Source organism: Stegostoma tigrinum, chromosome 3, assembly GCF_030684315.1.
Source record: "Stegostoma tigrinum isolate sSteTig4 chromosome 3, sSteTig4.hap1, whole genome shotgun sequence".
In the NCBI taxonomy this organism is placed as follows: Eukaryota; Metazoa; Chordata; class Chondrichthyes; order Orectolobiformes; family Stegostomatidae; genus Stegostoma; species Stegostoma tigrinum.
In genome coordinates, this window is record NC_081356.1 from 58,269,926 (window position 1) to 58,289,576 (window position 19,651).

General features: G+C 39.5%; 1 protein-coding gene across 3 annotated transcripts in view; it reads left to right on the plus strand.

The window, feature by feature from the left end:
* The first annotated feature begins 7,553 nt into the window (after nucleotides 1-7,553).
* Nucleotides 7,554-19,651, plus strand: part of gas1a (growth arrest-specific 1a) — a 35,665-nt gene continuing 23,567 nt past the window's right edge. For 2 of the 3 annotated variants that reach the window (XM_048528045.2, XM_048528044.2), the window contains exon 1: nucleotides 7,554-8,644. In XM_048528045.2, the coding sequence (XP_048384002.1) occupies nucleotides 7,920-8,644 (725 nt within the window). In that variant the 5' untranslated portion in view covers nucleotides 7,554-7,919. Of the gene's footprint in view, nucleotides 8,848-19,651 lie in introns of all 3 variants that reach the window. The other variant, XR_007247246.1, reaches the window with a different exon arrangement.

Sequence of the window (19,651 nt, forward strand, 5' to 3'; positions counted from 1 at the left end):
AATGACATTGTGAAACTAGAAAGGGTTCATAGGAGATTTACACAGATGTTGCCAGGGTTGGAGGGTTTGAGCTATAGGGAGAGGCTGAACAGGCTGGGGCTATTTTCCCTGGAGCACTCGAGGCTCTGGATGACCTTATAGAGGTTTATAAAGTCATGAGGGGCATGGCTAGGGTAAATAGGTGGGGGGGGGGTCCAACAATAGAAGGCATAGGTTTAAGATGAAGGGGGAAAGATATAAAAAGGACCTAAGAAGCTACTTTTTCATGCAGAGTTTGATGCGAATATGGAATGAACTACTATAGAAAGCTGTGGAGGTTGGTACAATTACAACATTTAAAAGGCATTAGGATGGATATACAAATAGGCAGTGTTTAGAGGGACATGGGCCAAATGCTGGCAAATGGGGCTAAATTAATATAGGACATCTGGTTAGCATCGATGGGTTGGACCGGAACGTCAGTTTCTGTGCTGCATTTCTCTATGACTCTATGCCTTTATGACTCATGTAGTCCAGGTTATTGCTACTGTGCTGTGTTTATCTGATTTTGTTTTGTTTCAGGAGCCAACGTCATTGACCATATTAGGTTGTACAATATGTAGCTTCAAATCTAATAAGAAGCACAGTTAATATCCAGCAGGGAAAGCCAAATGCTAGACATGTGGTAGTTCGAACATTTTAGAAAATATTGAAAGTTAACTGCATCTTCATCACCTCAGAAGTAATACCTGGAATGTATAAGGCAAAGTGCAAAGTTGTGTAACTATTCCAGTCATGGAATAACACTATTACCCTCGGGTTAAACTCAAGCAAACCAGATTGGGATGTCCAATCAGATTTCCAGATTGTAACAATTGGTGGCATTTGGACTTTGAGTGGGGGGGGAATGGGAATGCTAGTAATGCTGATGATAATCCTCATAAGGATGTTAAAATGACATTAATACTACAAAAGCCATGAGTAAATAAGTATAAAGTACTGGAATGATGTAGTCAAAATAGAGAGAAATTTTGGTGGGCATGGCATAATGAGATTCATGTAAATCATGAAATAATGCATTGTCAAGCTCCATAAAAAAGAAGTCTCATGCACATTTCGAAAGGAAATGGCTCTCTGAGGCCATTGGAATCAAAACACCATCTTAAATGCAGAAACAGAATGTACAAATTGATGAGATTTTCACTTATCATGAAATAGATTATGTCATTTGAATTGTTTGTTCTAAAGCAAATGCTGGAGGTGAGGTCAGCACTGAGATGAAGTGGTAGGATTGAAAATTGGGCTACATAAAGTGGCATTTGAGCCAAAAAGATGCACATAGATGCCATTATTAGTTTATGAAACCAAAGCAAAGATAGAATTTTACAAGTGCTCACCAAAACACGTGGAGGTTGTGAAATGAAGGTGGAACATGCAGAGAACAAAAAGTCCAATTCCAATGTGGTGAAAGTCCTCACTGATAATGTCATTTTTGCAGTAAAGAAGAATGTGTACATGCTTTCCATCCAAGACATCCATAATTATGTGACAAAGTAAAAATGTTACTGACAAGTGGCTTCGTTATTCAGGAAGTTTTCCTGGATGAATTGCACAAAACATGTTTTCATGCCTTGATACTGCATGAAAGTACAGACATTTCAGTACAAAAATGTTGATTTTATACATCAGGTTTTGATCGGAATCCAAACTTGCTTAGAAGACTGTCTTTGCAGGAATTTTGAAGCTGACTGCTTTTGACAGTGCCTCTATTGCGACAGCAATCAAGCAATTTTATGTCAACATTGACCTTGATTTACAGAGTTGTCTTGTTTACATCAGATAGAGCTTCTATTATGCTACAAAAGAAAAATGGAGTAGCCACAATCTTGCAATGTGAAATTGAATGCTTGTTGCAACCACATTGCATTGCTCACAGAGAAAATCTGTGAGTAGATGATGCTTGAACACAATTTCAGTTATGCAAGATATAGAAATACTTGTAAGAACAATGTATATGATATTCAGCAGATCAACTGTGAAGAAAGGATAATTTGAAGAAAAAGAAAGAAGCATATGTTAGGCATAGACAGCAGGAATCGAGTGAATCTCTAGAAGTGTATAAAGGCAGTAGAAATATATTTACGAGGTAAATTAGGAGGGCAGCAAAGGGACATGAGATTGCTTTGGCAAATAAGGTTAAGGATTTGAAAAATACATTAGGAACAAAAGGATAACAAGGGAGAGAACAGGGCCCCTTAAAGATCAGCAAGGCCGCCTATGTGTGGACCCACAGGAGATGGGGAAGATACTAAATGAGTATTTTGCATCAGTGTTTACTGTGGAGAAGGATATGGAGGCAAGAAAACTTGGGGAAATAAATAACGGCATCTTGAAAAATGTCCATATTAAGCTGGACGTCTTAAAACACATAAGAGTGAATAAATCCCCAGGACAAGATCAGGGGTACCCTAGAACTCTGTGGGAAGTGAGGAAAGTTATTGCTGGGCCTTTTGCTGAGATATTTGTATCATCAATAGCCACAGGTAAGGTGCCAGAAGACTGGAGGTTAGTTAACTTGGTGCCACATATTAAAAAAGCTGGTAAGATAAAGCCAAGGAACTATAGACCAGTGAGCCTGACATTGGTAGTGGGCAGGTTGTTGGAAGAGATCAGAGGGATAGGTTTTACATGTATTTGGAAAGGCAAGGACAGATTAGGGATAGTAACATGACTTTGTGCTTAGGAAATCTTGTCTTGCTAACTTCATTGAGTTTGTTGAAGAAGTAACGAGGAGGATTGATGAAGACAGAGTGATTTACGTGATCTATACGGGCTTTAGTAATGCATTCTAGAAGGTTCTGCACGATAGACTGATTGGCAAGGTTAGATCACATGGAATACGGGGAGAACTAGCCATTTGGTTACAGAACTAGATTGAATGCAGGTGACAGAGGGTGGCAGTGGAGGTTGCTTTTCAGACTAATGTCTGTGACCAGTGATATGCCACAAGGATCAGTGCTGGGTCCACTGCTTTTTTACATTTATGTCAATGATTTGGATTTAAACATGGGAGGTATTGTTAGTAAGTTTGCAGATGATATTAAAATTGGAGGAGCAGTGGACAATGAAGAAGATGAGCTCAGAGTTCAACGGGACATTGATCAGGTGGGCCAAGGAGTAGCAGATGGATTTAATTTAGATAAACATGAGGTGTAGCATTTTGGGTAAGCGAATCAGGGCAGGACTTACACACTTAATGGTAATATCCTGAAATTTGTTGCTGAACAAAGACACCTTGGAAAGCATGTTTATGGTTCCTTGAAAGTAGAGTTGCAGGTAGGTAGGATAGTGAAGAAGGCATTTGGCATGCTTGTCTTTATCGGTTGGTGCATGTTTAGGCCACTTTTGGAATACTGCGTTCAATTCTGCTCTCCTTGCTAGATGAAGGATGTTGTGAAACTAGAAAGGGCTCAGAAAAGATTTACAAGCATGTAGCCAGGTTTGGAGGGTTTGATATATAGGAAGAGGCTGAATAGACTAGGCTAATGTTCCCAGGAGCTTTAGATGCTGACGGTTGACCTATAGATGTTCATAAATCATGAGAGGCATGGATAAGGTGAATAGATAAGGTCTTTTTTTCCCAGGTTGGGGGAGTCCAAAACTAGAGGGCAAAAGCTTAAGATGTAAGGGGAAATATTTAAAAAGGACCTCACGGCAACTTTTTACACATAGGATGGTGCATGTATGGAACAAGCTGCCAGAGGAAGTGGTGGATTCTGGTACAATTACAACATTAAAAAGACATCACGATGGACATGTGAATAGGAAGGGTTTATAGGGATATGGGCCAAATGCTGGCAAATGGGACTAGATTTATTTAGGATATATAATTGGCTTGGACAAATTGGACAAAAGGATCTGTTTCCATGATGTGCAGCTCTATCACTCAATGAAGATTTTGTCAAAGTCAGAAAGTGTAATACTGTGGCATTTCAAACTCTGAAAGAAGAGGTGGCTGTCAACACACTATGTAGTGAGTGTACTAATCTAAAACTGCAATGGCTTAATCATATGCTGCAGAGAGCAAGTGAACAAATGCAACAATCCAATTCATAAATATTGCCTAAAAATCCTTAAAAAGCCAAAATATCAGGTTGCACTAACAGCTCCGAAAGATGTTCTCAATGAATTAGCATCACTGTGCAAATTCTTACAGAGAAGCTGTTTGACAGTAACCAAAGCTGTGTAATTTACAAAACCTAAGATCAATGAACTGAAGACTCAGTATCTAGGTGAATGTGTTTAATGAAGTGATGAAGTTAAGAAAGCTCTGGCTGCTCCCAACTGAGATATGGACACTGCTGCAAACCTTCAATCATTCAATTGCTACACGGCCACATGGAAAGCAGATTTCCAGGAGATGAATTATGAGAATAGCATGCATTTGATCTGGCTGTAATCAACAAGACAACTGATTATGAATTTGTCGAAGACAGTATTGTACAACTGATATCGGAATATTCCACTTCTATGCCAAACTATAATGAAAATGCAGCTGAAAAGATGTGAGGAATACTCCAATTCCAAATTTATGTTATAACAAAACAAGAAACTGTGGATCTGATGATGAGTCACCAGACTTGAAACATTAACTCTACTTTCTCTCGACAGATCATAGAATCCCTACTGTATAGAAGGAGGCCATTCAACTGGTCAAGTTCACACCAATGCTCTGAAGAGCAAACCAGTCCCCTACCCTATCCCTGTAACCCTGCACTTCCCATGGCCAATCCGCCTAACCTGCACAAATGTGAACTGTGGGAGGAAACCACAGCACCTGGAAGAAACCCACACAGACACAGGGAGAATGTTCAAACTCGATACAGACAGTCACACAAAGCTGGAATCAAACCCAGATCCCTGGCGCTATGAGGTAGCAGTGTTAACCACTGACCCACCATGCCATCCCATGCTACCAGACTGCTGAGTTTCATCAGCAATTTCTGTTTTTGGTTATGGAAAAAGTCAAGACAAGTTCCATTCAGACATTCAGTGATTTGGTAGACTGTGCTCTTAAAAGATGACCAGTTTCAACAAATGTCCATTCTTCTAGACATTTGTGCAACTTATCAAGCATCAAGTACTGACTCATAAACTTGATAAAGTGTAAATCCAAAAATATATTAGATACATATCACTTGGACAACTTAACGTGAATTAAGTTGTACATTTCATCTGGACAAAATATCAACCTGAATATAGTAAACAATCATTGGGCAGCAAATAAAGTGAGGTGCGAAATCTTGCCAACATAGAAGTGAATAAATTACTAGTGTTCTCTTTTGGTCACATTGTATCTGTAGTGTACATAATGTCACCACTAAATGGTCCTGAGCAAACAAGTTTGTTTATTTTAGCAGGTAAAATACGTATAATCATAAAACAATATAAATGCACATTTTTAATAGTTAACATCATGAAAAAGTGCTGTATGCAGTTAAAATGTCTGTAACTGTAAATATAAATGTACACTTTTAACAGTTAATAAACAAACTGCAAAAAGAACTGCTATATGATTTCTGATCAAGATATGCATGTGGTTTTACTAATCCATGTTCCCTTCACAGCCCCCAGAAAAATTAGAGGGAATACTGCTAATATGTATGAATGTAAATAAGGAAGTGTTTCATTACATAGGGAGTTGAAATGCCTAACCTTACAATAACAACAACCTCAGGACGGCGTACGTACAGACATACAGAGGCAGAGATACTTCAGGCCTGTATCTCATTGTGTAGGTAGAACATTGGTTTTAAGCACAAGACAAAACAGGAACTACATCCTGTTTTCATATTCTCAAGATATCATGTCCTTTTAAACATTTTTTTATACTTCTAAATCCCTTGTGACCATTCTTTCAGCCAAATCACCACAGGAAGCACATTCTAAACTACTTAGCGAGGGAAGAACCTTGGGTCCATGCCTCTCAGAAAATGCATGGCATCAAATTACATTCATCCGCTTCTATTTCTTTCGCATTCTTAATCAACTGTGGTGTTTAAATAAAGAAACACAGTGTAATCATTATTTTCATGTAAGTGCTGTACCAACTTAAATTTAAAATTCTATTGTGCTGACTTTTATTAACAAAGTAAATCACCTCCAGTTATTCATTATGCAAACAAACAATACAGTATTTTGATATCTACGTTTGCACATAGATGTTTTGTTATTCTTGCTATTAGTTATGGATTACTGTCTATTATGGTAACATGGAATGATTATAGGTGTCGTTAATTTGTGATTTGCTTTGTGTAAGTCAATGTTTATTATGAAATACAGAGAATGCGTGAATAAATTTGACAATCCGACACCATGTGCTGCAACTCAGTAATTATTACAGGTACCGGCATTGTCTCCAAACAGTTTCACATTGTCAGAAACCATATCTTGCTACTGCAATTATTTTCAAACTAAATCTCATCGTTTTTGCATGCGTTTTACCATTACTACAACCGGATTTAAGTTATTTGCAAGTTTTTCCCTTGTTTTTTTTAACTGATTTTAATGCATTGGGAGATGTCACATCTTCCCCGGAGAAAATAACCTGTTATCTGTTGGAGCTTCTTTCTATCAAGAACTGGTGGGGCGAAGGCAAATACTTTGTGCACGTTCTTAAGTGTGTTTTGCTGTTCATTTCCTTTCTCACCCAAATACAGGGTATAAACAAGACCACACAAGTTGCCCCAAATTTTGTGAATTAAAGTACTTTGCAGGCATCAGTGACGTCATACACAGAGGGCGGTTTCCATGGAAATGAACCTACCTGGGCTGGGCTGCCAATCGGAGAGCGGGTGCGAGTGTCAATCAGAAAGACAATACGAATGAATCAATACGGATCAGAGATTCGGGCGGAGGGGGAAACGGAATTTATGAATGAAAGTGAAAAGAAGACAATGAGAAAGGAAGTAACACTTTTTTAAAAAAACCCAATTCTCAAGCAAATCCCAAGCAAACCAGACTAAAGTCAACTCAAACTTATCATTAAGTTTTAACGCAGATTAGATTTTCCATGTTCTGCATTAGGCCACACCGGAAAGTTTAAGCACATCAAATCACAACCCGAAGGCTCAGATAACGCTTGAGAAGAACTCGGTGAGCTACTGCGTCACTTGAGCTCTGTAAGGAATATGTTGAGCTTTAATGGAAGTGGGGTCAATGTTTTAAAAGGTTTTACAAACACACACTACCGTAACTTTTTGATGGGAAGCTGATGCTGGAGAGAGATGCAGACGCATGTCCGACAAATGCAATGTACAGCCTCAGAGTTAGGGTATTTGGAAGGGAGGCGAGGTACAGAGATTGTCTCTCCGATCAACTTCGCAAAAGGGCCGACAGCCACTCAGTACGACCCCAGACAGCTGCAACAGGCGGACCCCTGGAGAGGGCGGGGTCTCGCTCCGAATGGCTACCATCGCTGTCGATCATACCGACCGCCCATTCGCCGCCCGCCAATGGGTGGGCGGAATGCGGAACAGCGAACCAATCGTTTCCCGTGGACTTGTCCTGGTAGGCGGGGTCAGGAGACGGCAGTGACCAGGATGTGGAGCGGCTGTTCCGCTATTTGTTTGCAGTTTTGTTGAATAGATAATGAGGCGCTGCCGAGGTAATTAGAGCACGCTGGAGTTTTTTTCCCGTATGTGTGTGTGTATGCGCGGGGAGGAGGGAAGTCTTTCCTGTAAAAAAGAACCGTAGCCAAACTCAGGGCAGCACTGCCTGCAGAATGTGGACGGAAAAGCAGGCGAGAGGCGCACTCTGCACAGCACAGTGAGAAAGAAACTCTTGGCTGCAAGCGCAAGGGACTTCTGAATGGATGCCTGACACCAGCCGTCCCTTATGCAAAAGATTAGCAAACTCCAAAACTTACAGACACCAAGACGATGGCAAGTCTCGCTGCCTTGATCCGAGTCGGAAGCCACCTTCTCGTCTGTTTTCTGTTGGTTTTGAACAATTCTCGGGCGCTCGTTCGCCGGATCTGCTGGCAAGCTATCGTGCAGTGCCAGGTCGAGCAAGATTGCAGCTTCGCGTACGACCAGTATATGGAGGCTTGCAGATCCGTTTTAAACCTGGAGACCAGACGCTGTCCCAGCCACTGCCTCTCGGCTCTTATCCACCTCAACCACACGCAGAACGGGCCCATGCTCGAGAACTGCGATTGCCTCCAGGACGAGCTGTGCAAAAGGACCAAACGTGCCATTGAGCCCTGCCTGCCGAGAACCCGCAACCGGGACGGGGTGATGGGCTGCACCGAAGCCCGCCTGCAATGCGAGACCGATCCCCAGTGCAACAACGCCATGCGCCGCTACCTCCAGAACTGCGGCAAACTTTTCAATGGCATCAAGTGCACGGACCAGTGCCGGGAGGTGATCGAGAGCATGCTGGTCATCCCGAAAGCCTTGCTCCTGAAGGAATGCGTCTGCGACGGAGCAGATCGACCTATCTGCGAGGCGATCAAGGATAACATGGCCAGACTGTGCTTCTTAGGACCTGAGCATAGTTCTGGCAGCAGCGGCTCGGACATGGAACCAGATGATTACTGGGACTATGAAGAAGATCCAGGAGACAATGTTATCAGTTATGATGATGAGAATAAAGACACATACAGGTACTCTACAAGCGCCAGATCGTCCTCCAGTTTCCCGGTACTTAATGTTTTGACTTTGATGGCATCCATTTTACTACTACTACTAGTTCCCGGTTATAAATAAAGAGTACAACTTTTATTCTTCTTCAAAGAAAGAAGCTCTGCACTGCCATCTTCGATATACAAAAGACAAATTAATAGACCTTTATATAAATTTAATTCTGGTAAGATTTGTTTGTATTTTCGGTTGTATTAGAGGTGCGGAATTAATCTCTGGTACAACTAGTAAAAATCTTATATGTCTGGTGTTTTTTTTAGCCAGTCGTTGTGTGTTTATGTATAAAGTTACAAATGTATACATTTGGGGAATAATTTATTGAAATAGAGACTTAACCACATGGCTCTGGTTTAGCATCGAGCTGTGAGAGAATGCAGTGATACATTTACTAGCGAACTTGCAGGATTTCAATACTTATTCTAAAGGGAAATTGATTTATAATGAATTGTCGGCGACCCCAGTTGAACAGTCTCAGATGCAACATGGAGATTTCGAAAGGTTGTCTTTAAATATGTATTTTTGGAAATGCAGAGATATTTAAAAAATTGCCTTGATAGATATTGTTCTTTTAAATAACTTTGTAAGGCTGTTATTAACATTGTATTTTCATAGAAGCCATAAAGAGTCAGCTAGTTTAAAACAAAATTTCGCAAGACTGGCGTGTCTGTTCAAAGAGTTGATTGAAAGTGAAAATGCTGACGGTTGTTTCGCGATGTTTGATAATGTGCCCGTGAACATATAAGATTCCAAGTTTCCCAAACTTCCAGCCATCACATTTGTTGTTTTCACAGCTGATAGCTGAGTCGAGCTGTGACTTTCGATTAATCGACTTTCTGCCGGTGTCATTTTGCTTTTTATCAATAACTCCAGAAAGCTTTACACTAGTTATTCTAAGCGATGTCCCCTTTATTTTTAATGTCCTGGTCTAAGAGGATAAACGTCATAACTTTAGCTGGCTGACCAAGCAGCACTGACTGACATGTTCATTGTACAATATATAATGGATTTGAAAAAAAATCATACTTCATTGTCACCAGCCAGATGCTACGAAAATCCGCGTTTCTTTGCAAACTTCCTGATGAGGTGCGTAGTGTCAAGATTTCTTTAATGCAATGCAAATATACGGCAGGATTGTTAGAAGTTACATTTTTCTGTACTATGGACTGCAGTATCGAATCAGAGTACATTCTTTAAGTTGTACTTTTTACGGCAGCAGGGCAAACATTCAAACGTGTAGAATCATTACAAAAAAAACACAAGTATATGCATATATTGTAACATGTTGTTTAAGTCGCTTTCTGAGGGCATTCAGTCTGGGCTCCTGCCAGGGCTCCTGATCCTCACTCAAACGCCCTTAGATAAATAATTACACTCTTAAGCACCCGTCGAGTGCTGCTATACTTGACCTTGTAAATAGAACTGTTTGCAGTAGGAATAAACTCCGTCGTTTGAAATCTTTAAACATTTAGCACAAAGCAGGCTCAGTCCTTTGGGGATTGCCCGTGCCTTCTCAAATAAGTCGCGCCACATCAGGCTCGCGGAAGAAGTTTATTTATCTTTTCTCTTGCTGTTTATTTTATTCTTTAATGTTGCGGTTGGAAGCCCAGTCAGAAGTTTAACAGTGCCCACAAATAAACTTACTTTGGTTGACGGATTTGTTTAACGACCGCAACACTATTATGCGGATTTTACATAAAGAGAAACCTGTATGTTTACGTTTGTAACCGCTGTAAGGAGTTGTTTGTACACCTAGTCACTTGCACTTTGAAGTGGGCAGTCTGCTCGAAAGCAACTTTTCTTTAGTTCTACTGTAAACTGATATTATTTTTAATCTTTCGCAGTTACGTATACGGTCTTATTTTATAAGCATGTTTAGATTTATAATTTTTTTGGAAATGTGGATTTTTATTGTCATCCCATCATGTAAATTTCAGTGCAGGGAAACATAGAGTACTTTGAAGCGTAGTTTAATGTCGTTAACTGTCGGTGATTTTTACAAACGTATTGGTCTTCTAAGAATATTATGTTTTAAAAGATGACCCAGTGACCCGAAATGAAATCGTTGTTTGCTAACTACTGCCTAGATGCTTTTGGTTTCTACTGTGCAGATAGTTGGAGTGATGGCTGTTTATATTAGTCTAAGTAGATTTAGCGTTCCCTTTTTCCATTGAATGCATCTTGCAGTTCAAAACACCCAAGATTTCCCCTAAGGAGTGAAAACATTAGCACTGCAAAGCCTGAGGTCTAGCAACTGGAGTGATAATTAACTCACAGGAGAAGTGGGGTCTGGTTTACAAGCGGCTGTCAATAGCATCTGCCTAAAATAAATCACTAGCCAAACAGCTACTTTGGCAAATGGAGTTGCAGTTGTATTTAAAAAAGTGCTTCAATCTGAGAGCAGCAAGAGACACGACAACTGTGGGACTAAGACAGACAAGTATAGTGGAGGAACCATTATCTTCATCATAACATAATCGGACATTCTTCAAAGCCCACAGAATGGAAAATGTTCCTCGTTTCGTTTGACCTCAATAACTAGTGTTTAATATTTTTTATCCATTTTAAGATTGAATCTGATGCTAGTCAGATTCCCATCATACCTCAAGAAACTCAGAAATATTGACAAACTTCTATTTTGAAGCTCTCACCAAAAATATGCAACTTGTTAAGTTGAAAAGAGGGGACGCATGTCTGAAATGCCACACTGCCAAATCAGCTAGTCTAACCTTGTTTGCTGCCAAAGTCCCTACAATCTCCGCTATAATTAGTACATGTTGAGATGATTCGATCAGGAATTTGTTTCAATGATATTGCTTGCTAAATAAAACTACAGGTTGATTTATCGATTACTTGAACGAATGCTGCCTGGAGCCACACAAGACAGAATGGATTCTGAGATTCAGCGTTGAGAGAGTGCAAAAACTTTTTCCTCTCGCTCTCTGTGACAAAATGTTTAAGGGACTCCTGAACAATGCAAGAGAACAAGGAACAGTTCATTTAACTGACAGAGAGCATACAGTATATGGACAGAGGGTCTCTTGGTCCACTGATCACCCTGGCAGACAGCAGACCTTTTGTAACAAGACACAATGGAGAAAAACAGTACTTGGTGTTTATGAAACTATCATGACAACAACATTGACTGTCCAATCAGCTAACTCGCAGTGACCATTCTCCCACAAGTAACCAGGGCTCCAAATAAATTATTTCAACAATGTTTATTACTGGACGACAAGAGCCCTTCAGCTGCATTAATCGGGGAAGTCGAGTGGCACTTTTGTTATGTAAATGTTAAGCACATAATAGTTCAGTCAAACAATGAGGAGGCACTTCATTCTAGCATACTACACGTCTAGGAAACTGCAGGGAATTATGTGGGAAATATCTACACACTGACAACCCCCAGTCTCTGGTGCATCATAAATGTATGGGCTTCATATATTGTTATTGTGGAAAGAATGCTTTCAGTCACCAAATGTTTAGGTGACCCTTTACAAAACCAATACAGTGACACTGCCTGTGGATTATCTGCACAGTGGCAGTCCGCGGTCCCTATTACATCATAAACGTGTAGGAATTAGATCTGCTTATTGTGGAAATGTTTTATTTAGAGACAAAAGGGTTGATGTGAGAGAAAAATGGCTCAAGGACTAAGTGCAAGTATAATGCATTTGACAGGACACTGCAAGAAATGACATGGGAAGTACCGGCATCTCGAAGGGCTTTGCTCTGCACTATGTCTGATTTATGGGAAAATTGTATTTCAGTCGTTGAAGGAAATGCTGTACCGCACAAAGGAGGTGCGATATTAAAAGATGAATGGACTTGGTCAAATATCTACAGGTTGCCAGATTCCTGCCTTCACTCCAACAACAGAGATTAGAAACTCAAAATTTGCAAAGCTTTTGGAGTTAAGACCTTCTAGGCATTCGGATGAATGACGTGGGGAATATTTGCAAGAAAATCAAAAATTGCTGGAGAAATTCAGTAACTGAAGAAGAGTCACTGGACTTGAACGTTAACTCTGCCTTCTGTCCTCAAATGCTGCAAGAAGTGCTGAGTTTCTCCAGCAATTTCTGTTTTGGGTTCCGATTTTCAGCATCTGCAGGCTTTATTTTATTTTGGGTAGTATTTACTTTGCGTTAGCTCATGAGCATCAAAAATTCATTCTGTACAGAGCAGATACGACAAACCAAGAACTAATGAAATAGATTCCAAAATCCACAGAGTGGTCGCAGGCATTATAAATGTAAAGAGCATGGCTGTTATCTATTTTCTCAAAAATATATAAACTTTCATCTTCTGTGTGGCCAATTGTAAAATGTTACTTATTCATTATTGAGACAAAAGCCGAAAGAAAAACAACCAAGAGTCGCGTTGCAGTCGTCAAAGCACTTCTTGGGACCGTGAAAGCGAATTATCTTCCATAAACTTTGCTAGGACGACTTTTAAAACAGTGTCAAAGAAAAAAGAAACGAATAAATAAAAGGAAGACTGAATTATAGTGCATTGTTCTGTTCTAGGTTATAGTAGGTACAGCGCCATAATTTTTCAGGGCTAAATTGTTTTCCTGTGCATCTATCTTATTTGAAGCAATGTCAAAATGCATTAGTGGAAGTAAGAAGCAGTTTGAGTTTCAAGCTCTAGGGAACTCTTGAGAATTATATGGAACTAGTTATTTTGATATCAACCCAAAGTATATTTAAGCCAACATTAATAGATCATATAATGAAAAATAAATAAACAAAAGATGGATGACATAAGTATTCAAAAGAAATATTGCAATTAATATTTAAACAGAGTATTTCAGAAATATTGATTGACACAAGTTCTGTCACACTGCCTCGTTCAATCAGCTCAAATTGATATTAAAGAGATATTTCGACCTGCACTTGTCTGAGGTAAGTATCTTTCATGTGCATTGGTATTGCACTGTTCTGAAACTTATTGGATGAAATAGTCAAATGTTGATTTCATTCTGGGTTGCAATTGAAATGCACTCATGGCAACACCAGAATCACTCTTGCAAATCAGTGTGCGTGTGCTAGGATAAAGCTTTTCTCCAGTGAATATTGAATGTTTTGAGACCATAGACAAAGTCCTCAAATTTTTAAACAACTAAAGAAATCTCTAACTTCATCATAATGTGCCCAATTCGTCTGGGAGACTACCTGAGTATTCTTAAAATCTGAAAATAATGTACAAGAGAAAGTACCTGTGGAGACAGAAGCAAAGTTCAATATGACCCTTATTCAGACCTCTGAAGAAGCATTCAAAATAAATCATTTCAGACTCAGAACTTTAACCTGGCTCTGTCTCCAAAGGTAGTGCCAGACCTATTGAGTTTCTCCTGCATTTTCTGTTTTTATTTCAGGTCTCTAACATTCACAAGTGTTTGGTTTTGCTCTTAAAATCTGATTAACAAGACATTATGTTGCAAGTAAAGTCAAACCTACACCAAGAGATAACAAAGTGTGGAGCTGGATGAACACAGCAGGCCAAGCAGCATCTTAGGAGCACAAAAGCTGACATTTTGGGCCTAGACCCTTCATCAGAAAGGGTCTAGGCCCAAAACATCAGCTTTAGTGCTCCTAAGATGCTGCTTGGCCTGCTGTGTTCATCCAGCTCCACACTTTGTTATCTCGGATTCTCCAGCATCCAGAGTTCCCATTATCTCTCTCAAACCCACAACTAGTTGTTTTGAGCAGCTCGCACTTAATTGTACTCTGTGGAGTTGCGTGAGAAAATTTTGCTGTGTTAAGAATTGCATTGGTGCAAAGCAGAAGTTGTAATCTAGTCTCTTTATTATCTATGGTTCACAAACTGGCACCTGGACAAAATTAAAACTTGTACAATCCGTCTTTCCACCTATTTCACTGGATGTAAACTCATCAAAATTGTTTAGAATTTTTCCATATAAGAAGGTAGATGTATTTTTAATGGAGCTAGAAATGGAATCTAAATTTGCCAGCTGGACAGTTAAGTAGCAAATTAGCTTCAATATGAATATTATGGGGTGATGTACTTTGGTAGGGAAAGCAAACCGTCTTCTATACCTCAATTTCTAAGATAGTAAAAAGACCACAACAAATAGTGATCTAGAGATAGGAGTGAACTGATAACAATGCATCTCAGCAAAACAATTAAAATGTTAACAGAGTATCAGTATTTATTTTATGGTGAATAGAATTCAGAAGAAGTGCAGTTATCTTAAACTGAGACCAGTTCCGGCCTCTGTGCCGTAAAAGGTACAACGAAGAATTTGTAAGCAAGATTTACAAGGCTTGTCCCAGGAATGAGAGATTAAATCTCTTGGGAAAGATTGAATAGCTTGTGGCTATATTTTTTTAAGACAAGGAAAAACTCAGGGGTAAAAAATGGTTTTAAAGTTATGAATATGCTGGCCAGGGTAATTGTAGAAAGAATGGGTTTAAACGTTTCCAGGTCTTTGGAGATGAGCTGGGAGGCAAGACTCCAGGTAATATGATGGATGGATCTGTTGGGAAAAGAGCCTAATATCTTGAAGTCACCTTGGTTATTGCCTGTGTCAGAAATCTCAGTGATGTCATTGACCATAGATAGTGAATTGAGACAATTAAATGTCCAACTAAGACCCACTTCCTACTGGTTGCAATTGTTCATTGTCAAAGGACCTGTTACCACATTACAAGACTGTCAAGTAGGCACTAACAGTCTTCCAGCAGGTTCTTGGAGGGGACCTCTCCCTTAATGTCTGCTCCATGGTCAACAGAGTGTTCTGCTGGTATTAAACACCATAAATGTCTAATGTGCCCTGCTAGAATAGGGCCAATAGCCAATAACCCTAACCGTAACTGTAGTCCTGATCATCTCAATAAACTTCCCACTTAAGTTCACCTCACCACGAACTCGGTCTCTACTTAATCTAATTGAACTAGCTGTTAATTGCCTGCTATAGATTCTCAACTCCAGCAGGAGCAGGGACAGTGCCGACCTTCAGTCCTGAGGGTAGAATTTAATCCTGTTGGAAAATACTGTCCCATATTTCCAATTGTCAGAGAAGCCATAACCAGGGTTCATTGATACAAGACTTTAGTAATAAATTCTTTGCTTACTCACAGGGTGGTTAGAACATAGAGCTACCAATAGGAAGTGGGTAAGACAAATAACTTGGATGCAATTATGAAGAGGAAAAATGATTTCATAATAGTTTATACAATGCTGCTCTCTTAAAAGTGGGTTCTAATTGTCTTTTATTTATCTTCTTGAATGTATTTGCATACCTGTGTTCCAAATGATGAGTCCAGGAACTGCAAATGTGAATCTTTATTTCTAACACCTGCTGGCAAATACATTCTGGTTGAATGAAAATAAATATAGTTTTTCAAGGATGTGGTAGAAGACTTATTACATGTGATATTTGGTAAGATATTTGGACTGTGGTTGCTTGTTATTGTGATGGTTATAACATTTGAATTAATTATGACAAAATTTTCAAGAAAATTCAACTTGTCCCCATACAACATGTTTTACTCAATAGGACTGTAATAGTCAATAATTTCAAAATACATCCTGAGTATACAGCCCGAGGACAAAAGTTTCAAATTGGGAGTTACAAAAACTACACTAATTTGTGTTTCACTATACACTATTGTTCTACTCTGAGAAGCCTCAATATATTTTCAATATTTTTGTTTCATAATGTATATTATTTGAAATTCTCATGGCCTTCTATCCCATTTCTAGCCTGTCTGCCCACTATGGCCAAAAGTCTTTAGGCAGTGAACTTCCCCACTGTGCCTACGTGGCAGCTGCTGCCCCAAGCTTTAGTGCATCCCTCTGCACTTGGGACTGGAACCTGAAACAAAAAGTTTCAGACAGACCAAAGGGCATTTTCAAATAAATAGATGGTTCCCCAGCTGCTGCTGATGTTTACCTCAATAGTGCATCCCTGGGAACGGACCAGACAGCATAGAGACCTGTGCTACGAAGTTGCTTGAGATGAACCTTGACAGATATCACTGTATTTCTCTGCAGTCCTTCTTTGCAAATGCACATTCCACAAGCTGGTGGACAACAGTCTTTTCTCACCACAATCACCAAAATGGAAATTTAAAAAGGTTGATACTTTGGGTCTGTAGGAATAACCTGACAGGGAAAGACTTTCTTATCAAAAACTAAGCTTAGTGCTTTTTTGCAGGTTTCAGCTGTGAGGCATTCTGTCAAATGATTTTGACGGTCTGTTCAGGGAATGATCTGACAGGATCTACTTACTCCTTTTTATCCCTAGAGCCTTGAGGACACTACATACTAACTACCCATGAATTTGTGATCAAAGATGTATTTCTGCATAAGCATCTCTATGGAGGGCAGCTAATACAGCATGGTCCAACTGAAAAAGCAATTATATTACACTTGTATATTTCATTGGGACAAAGTAGAGTCTGTTATTGTCTGTGTATTCTCTTGGGGTAATATAGCTTGACGATTACACTGATGCTATAAAATTCCTTTGTCCCATAGATAGATAGTAAAGAAGAAAAATGCTATAAATTATCAACATAAATGAAAAATAGCTGGTTCTATTAATTTCTAAAGATATTCTGAAGAAACTGTGTTGTAACTGTACATTTAAATTTGGCACAGATGCTGATCCAGTGAACACCTGTTCTGATAAGTGTTGCCCAGCAGTTCGTCATAGATAATAAAGTAATATATACACAACCTGTGAAGATACAGAGACCTCAGCATGCATCAATTGTAACTAAGATCTTTAAATTTGTACAAGTAAAAGCCATCGGGATCGGGAATATTTTGATAGTTAATCATTCTTTCCTCATGAAAATATCTATAATTTGTATCATATCATAATCATCATACTCATTCTTACACTTGCACTCATATCACTTTCCTAATAGACATTCACCCTGATAAACAGATATATAAGTGATACGAGAAAAGACAACAGCCCTCTCATTTTCTAAAGCTTGTCAAATGAATAAAATGAGGGACTATGCTGAGTAAATCTATGGGCTCATCGTAGTCAATACTACCTGCTCTCTGCTGGAATTCTTCCTTTGCGTACACTACTGAAGAAAATTTAGAGAAGTGACCAATGTAAGGCTTACCTAACTTGATAAAACCCTGTGAAAAGCTGATTATACATCAGGAACCAAATGCTATAATCTTTGAATTCCCAGTAGTTGTTGGTTCACCTTGCATAATTGGAACCTAACATTGGAGCTGTGAAAAGAGTTAACAAACAGGGTAGTTCAGCTGTATAAGTACGGGAACAGGTTTTTCTTTTATGAAATCGACAGTTTTTGTTTGGACATTTCATTGTCACAATGGTCAAAGACAAACAGGCAAACAGAAATTACCCAGAGGACATGTAAGAACACCACAATGACCTAGCAAAGCTCCACTGTCTGTACTGGATACTGACCAAGCTGGTGTTCTTAAAAACATCAGTGCCCATGGGAACCCTGATCAGTATGGAATTTGTGAAATAGAACTGGCATCAGATAGGTCCAGACTTGCAATTCAAACATTTACACTTTGCTGCTATTTTCAATAACTGTCACAAAGGTTATTAGTTTCCACACCACACGTCTTCAGCAAGAGAAATCTATATCATGTTAGTTTGCTGTGCATTTCTGTGAAAAACATTGTTAAAAATGTTCTATTTTACATGCACGACTTAAACTAAAAAAGTTGCATTAGACAGTAGCAGAAGACACAGATGCTTTCATTTTTATATAAATGGCTTCATAAGGGTAAAAAACATAAGAACTAGGAGCAGGAGTAGGCCATCTAGCCCCTCAAACTTGTCCTGCCATTTAATAGGATCATGGCTGATCTTTTTAAGACTCAGCTCCACTTACCTGCCCACTCACCTTAACCCTTAATTCCTTTACTGTTCAAAAATTTATCTAGCCTTGCCTTAAAAACATTCAGCAAGGTAGCTTTAACAGCTTCACTGGGCAGGGAATTCCACAGATTCACAAGCCTTCCGGTGAAGAAGTTCCGTCTGACCTCAGTCCTACATCTGCTTCCCTTTATTTTGAGGCAATGCCCTCTAGTCCTAGTTTCACCTACTAGCGGAAACACCTCCCTGTCTCCACTTTATCTATTCCCTTCATAATCTTATATGTCTTTATAAGATCTCCTCTCATTCTTCTGAATTCCAATGAGTATAATCCCAGTCTACTCAGTCTCTCCCCAAAATCCAACCCTCGCAACTCTGGAATCAACCGAGTGAATCTCCTCTGCATCTCCTCCAGTGCTAGTATATCTCTTCTCAAGTAAGGAGACCAAAACTGTGCACACAACTCCAGGTGTGGCCTCACCAGGACTCCTTACAGCTGCAGCATAGCCTCCCTGTTTTTAAACTCCATCCCTCGAGCAATGGCAGACAAAATTCCATTTTCCTTTTTAATCAACTGCTGCACCTGCAATTCCACCTTCAGTGATTCATGCACAAGGACACCTAAGTCCTTTTGCACAGCAGCTTGCTGCAATTTTATACCAATTAAAACATAGTCTGTTTTGCTGTTATTCCTACCAAAATGGATGACCTCACACTTATCAACATTGTACTCCATCTGCCAGACCTTTGCCCACTCACTTAGACTGTCTATATCCCTCTTCAGACTTTGTGTCTTCTGCACACTTTACTCTACCACTCACCTCAGTGTCATCTGCCAATTTTGACACACCACACAAAAAGGCAAAATACAGTGGTTGCAGGAAATCTGAAGCAATAACAGAAGATGCTGGAGAAGAACTGAAGATGAGTCATAAGACATAAACTCTGTTTTTCTCTCCACTGATGCGACCTAACCAAACGTGTTTCTCCAGCACTCCAGCACATTTGTTTCACACCTGTTTCCAGACATCAATCAAGTGGCCAAGCTGCTTGAGGGACAAACAATGGATAATAGATCAATAAGCATTTCATTACAGAAGGAAATAGTTTCCTGGGGTGTGGT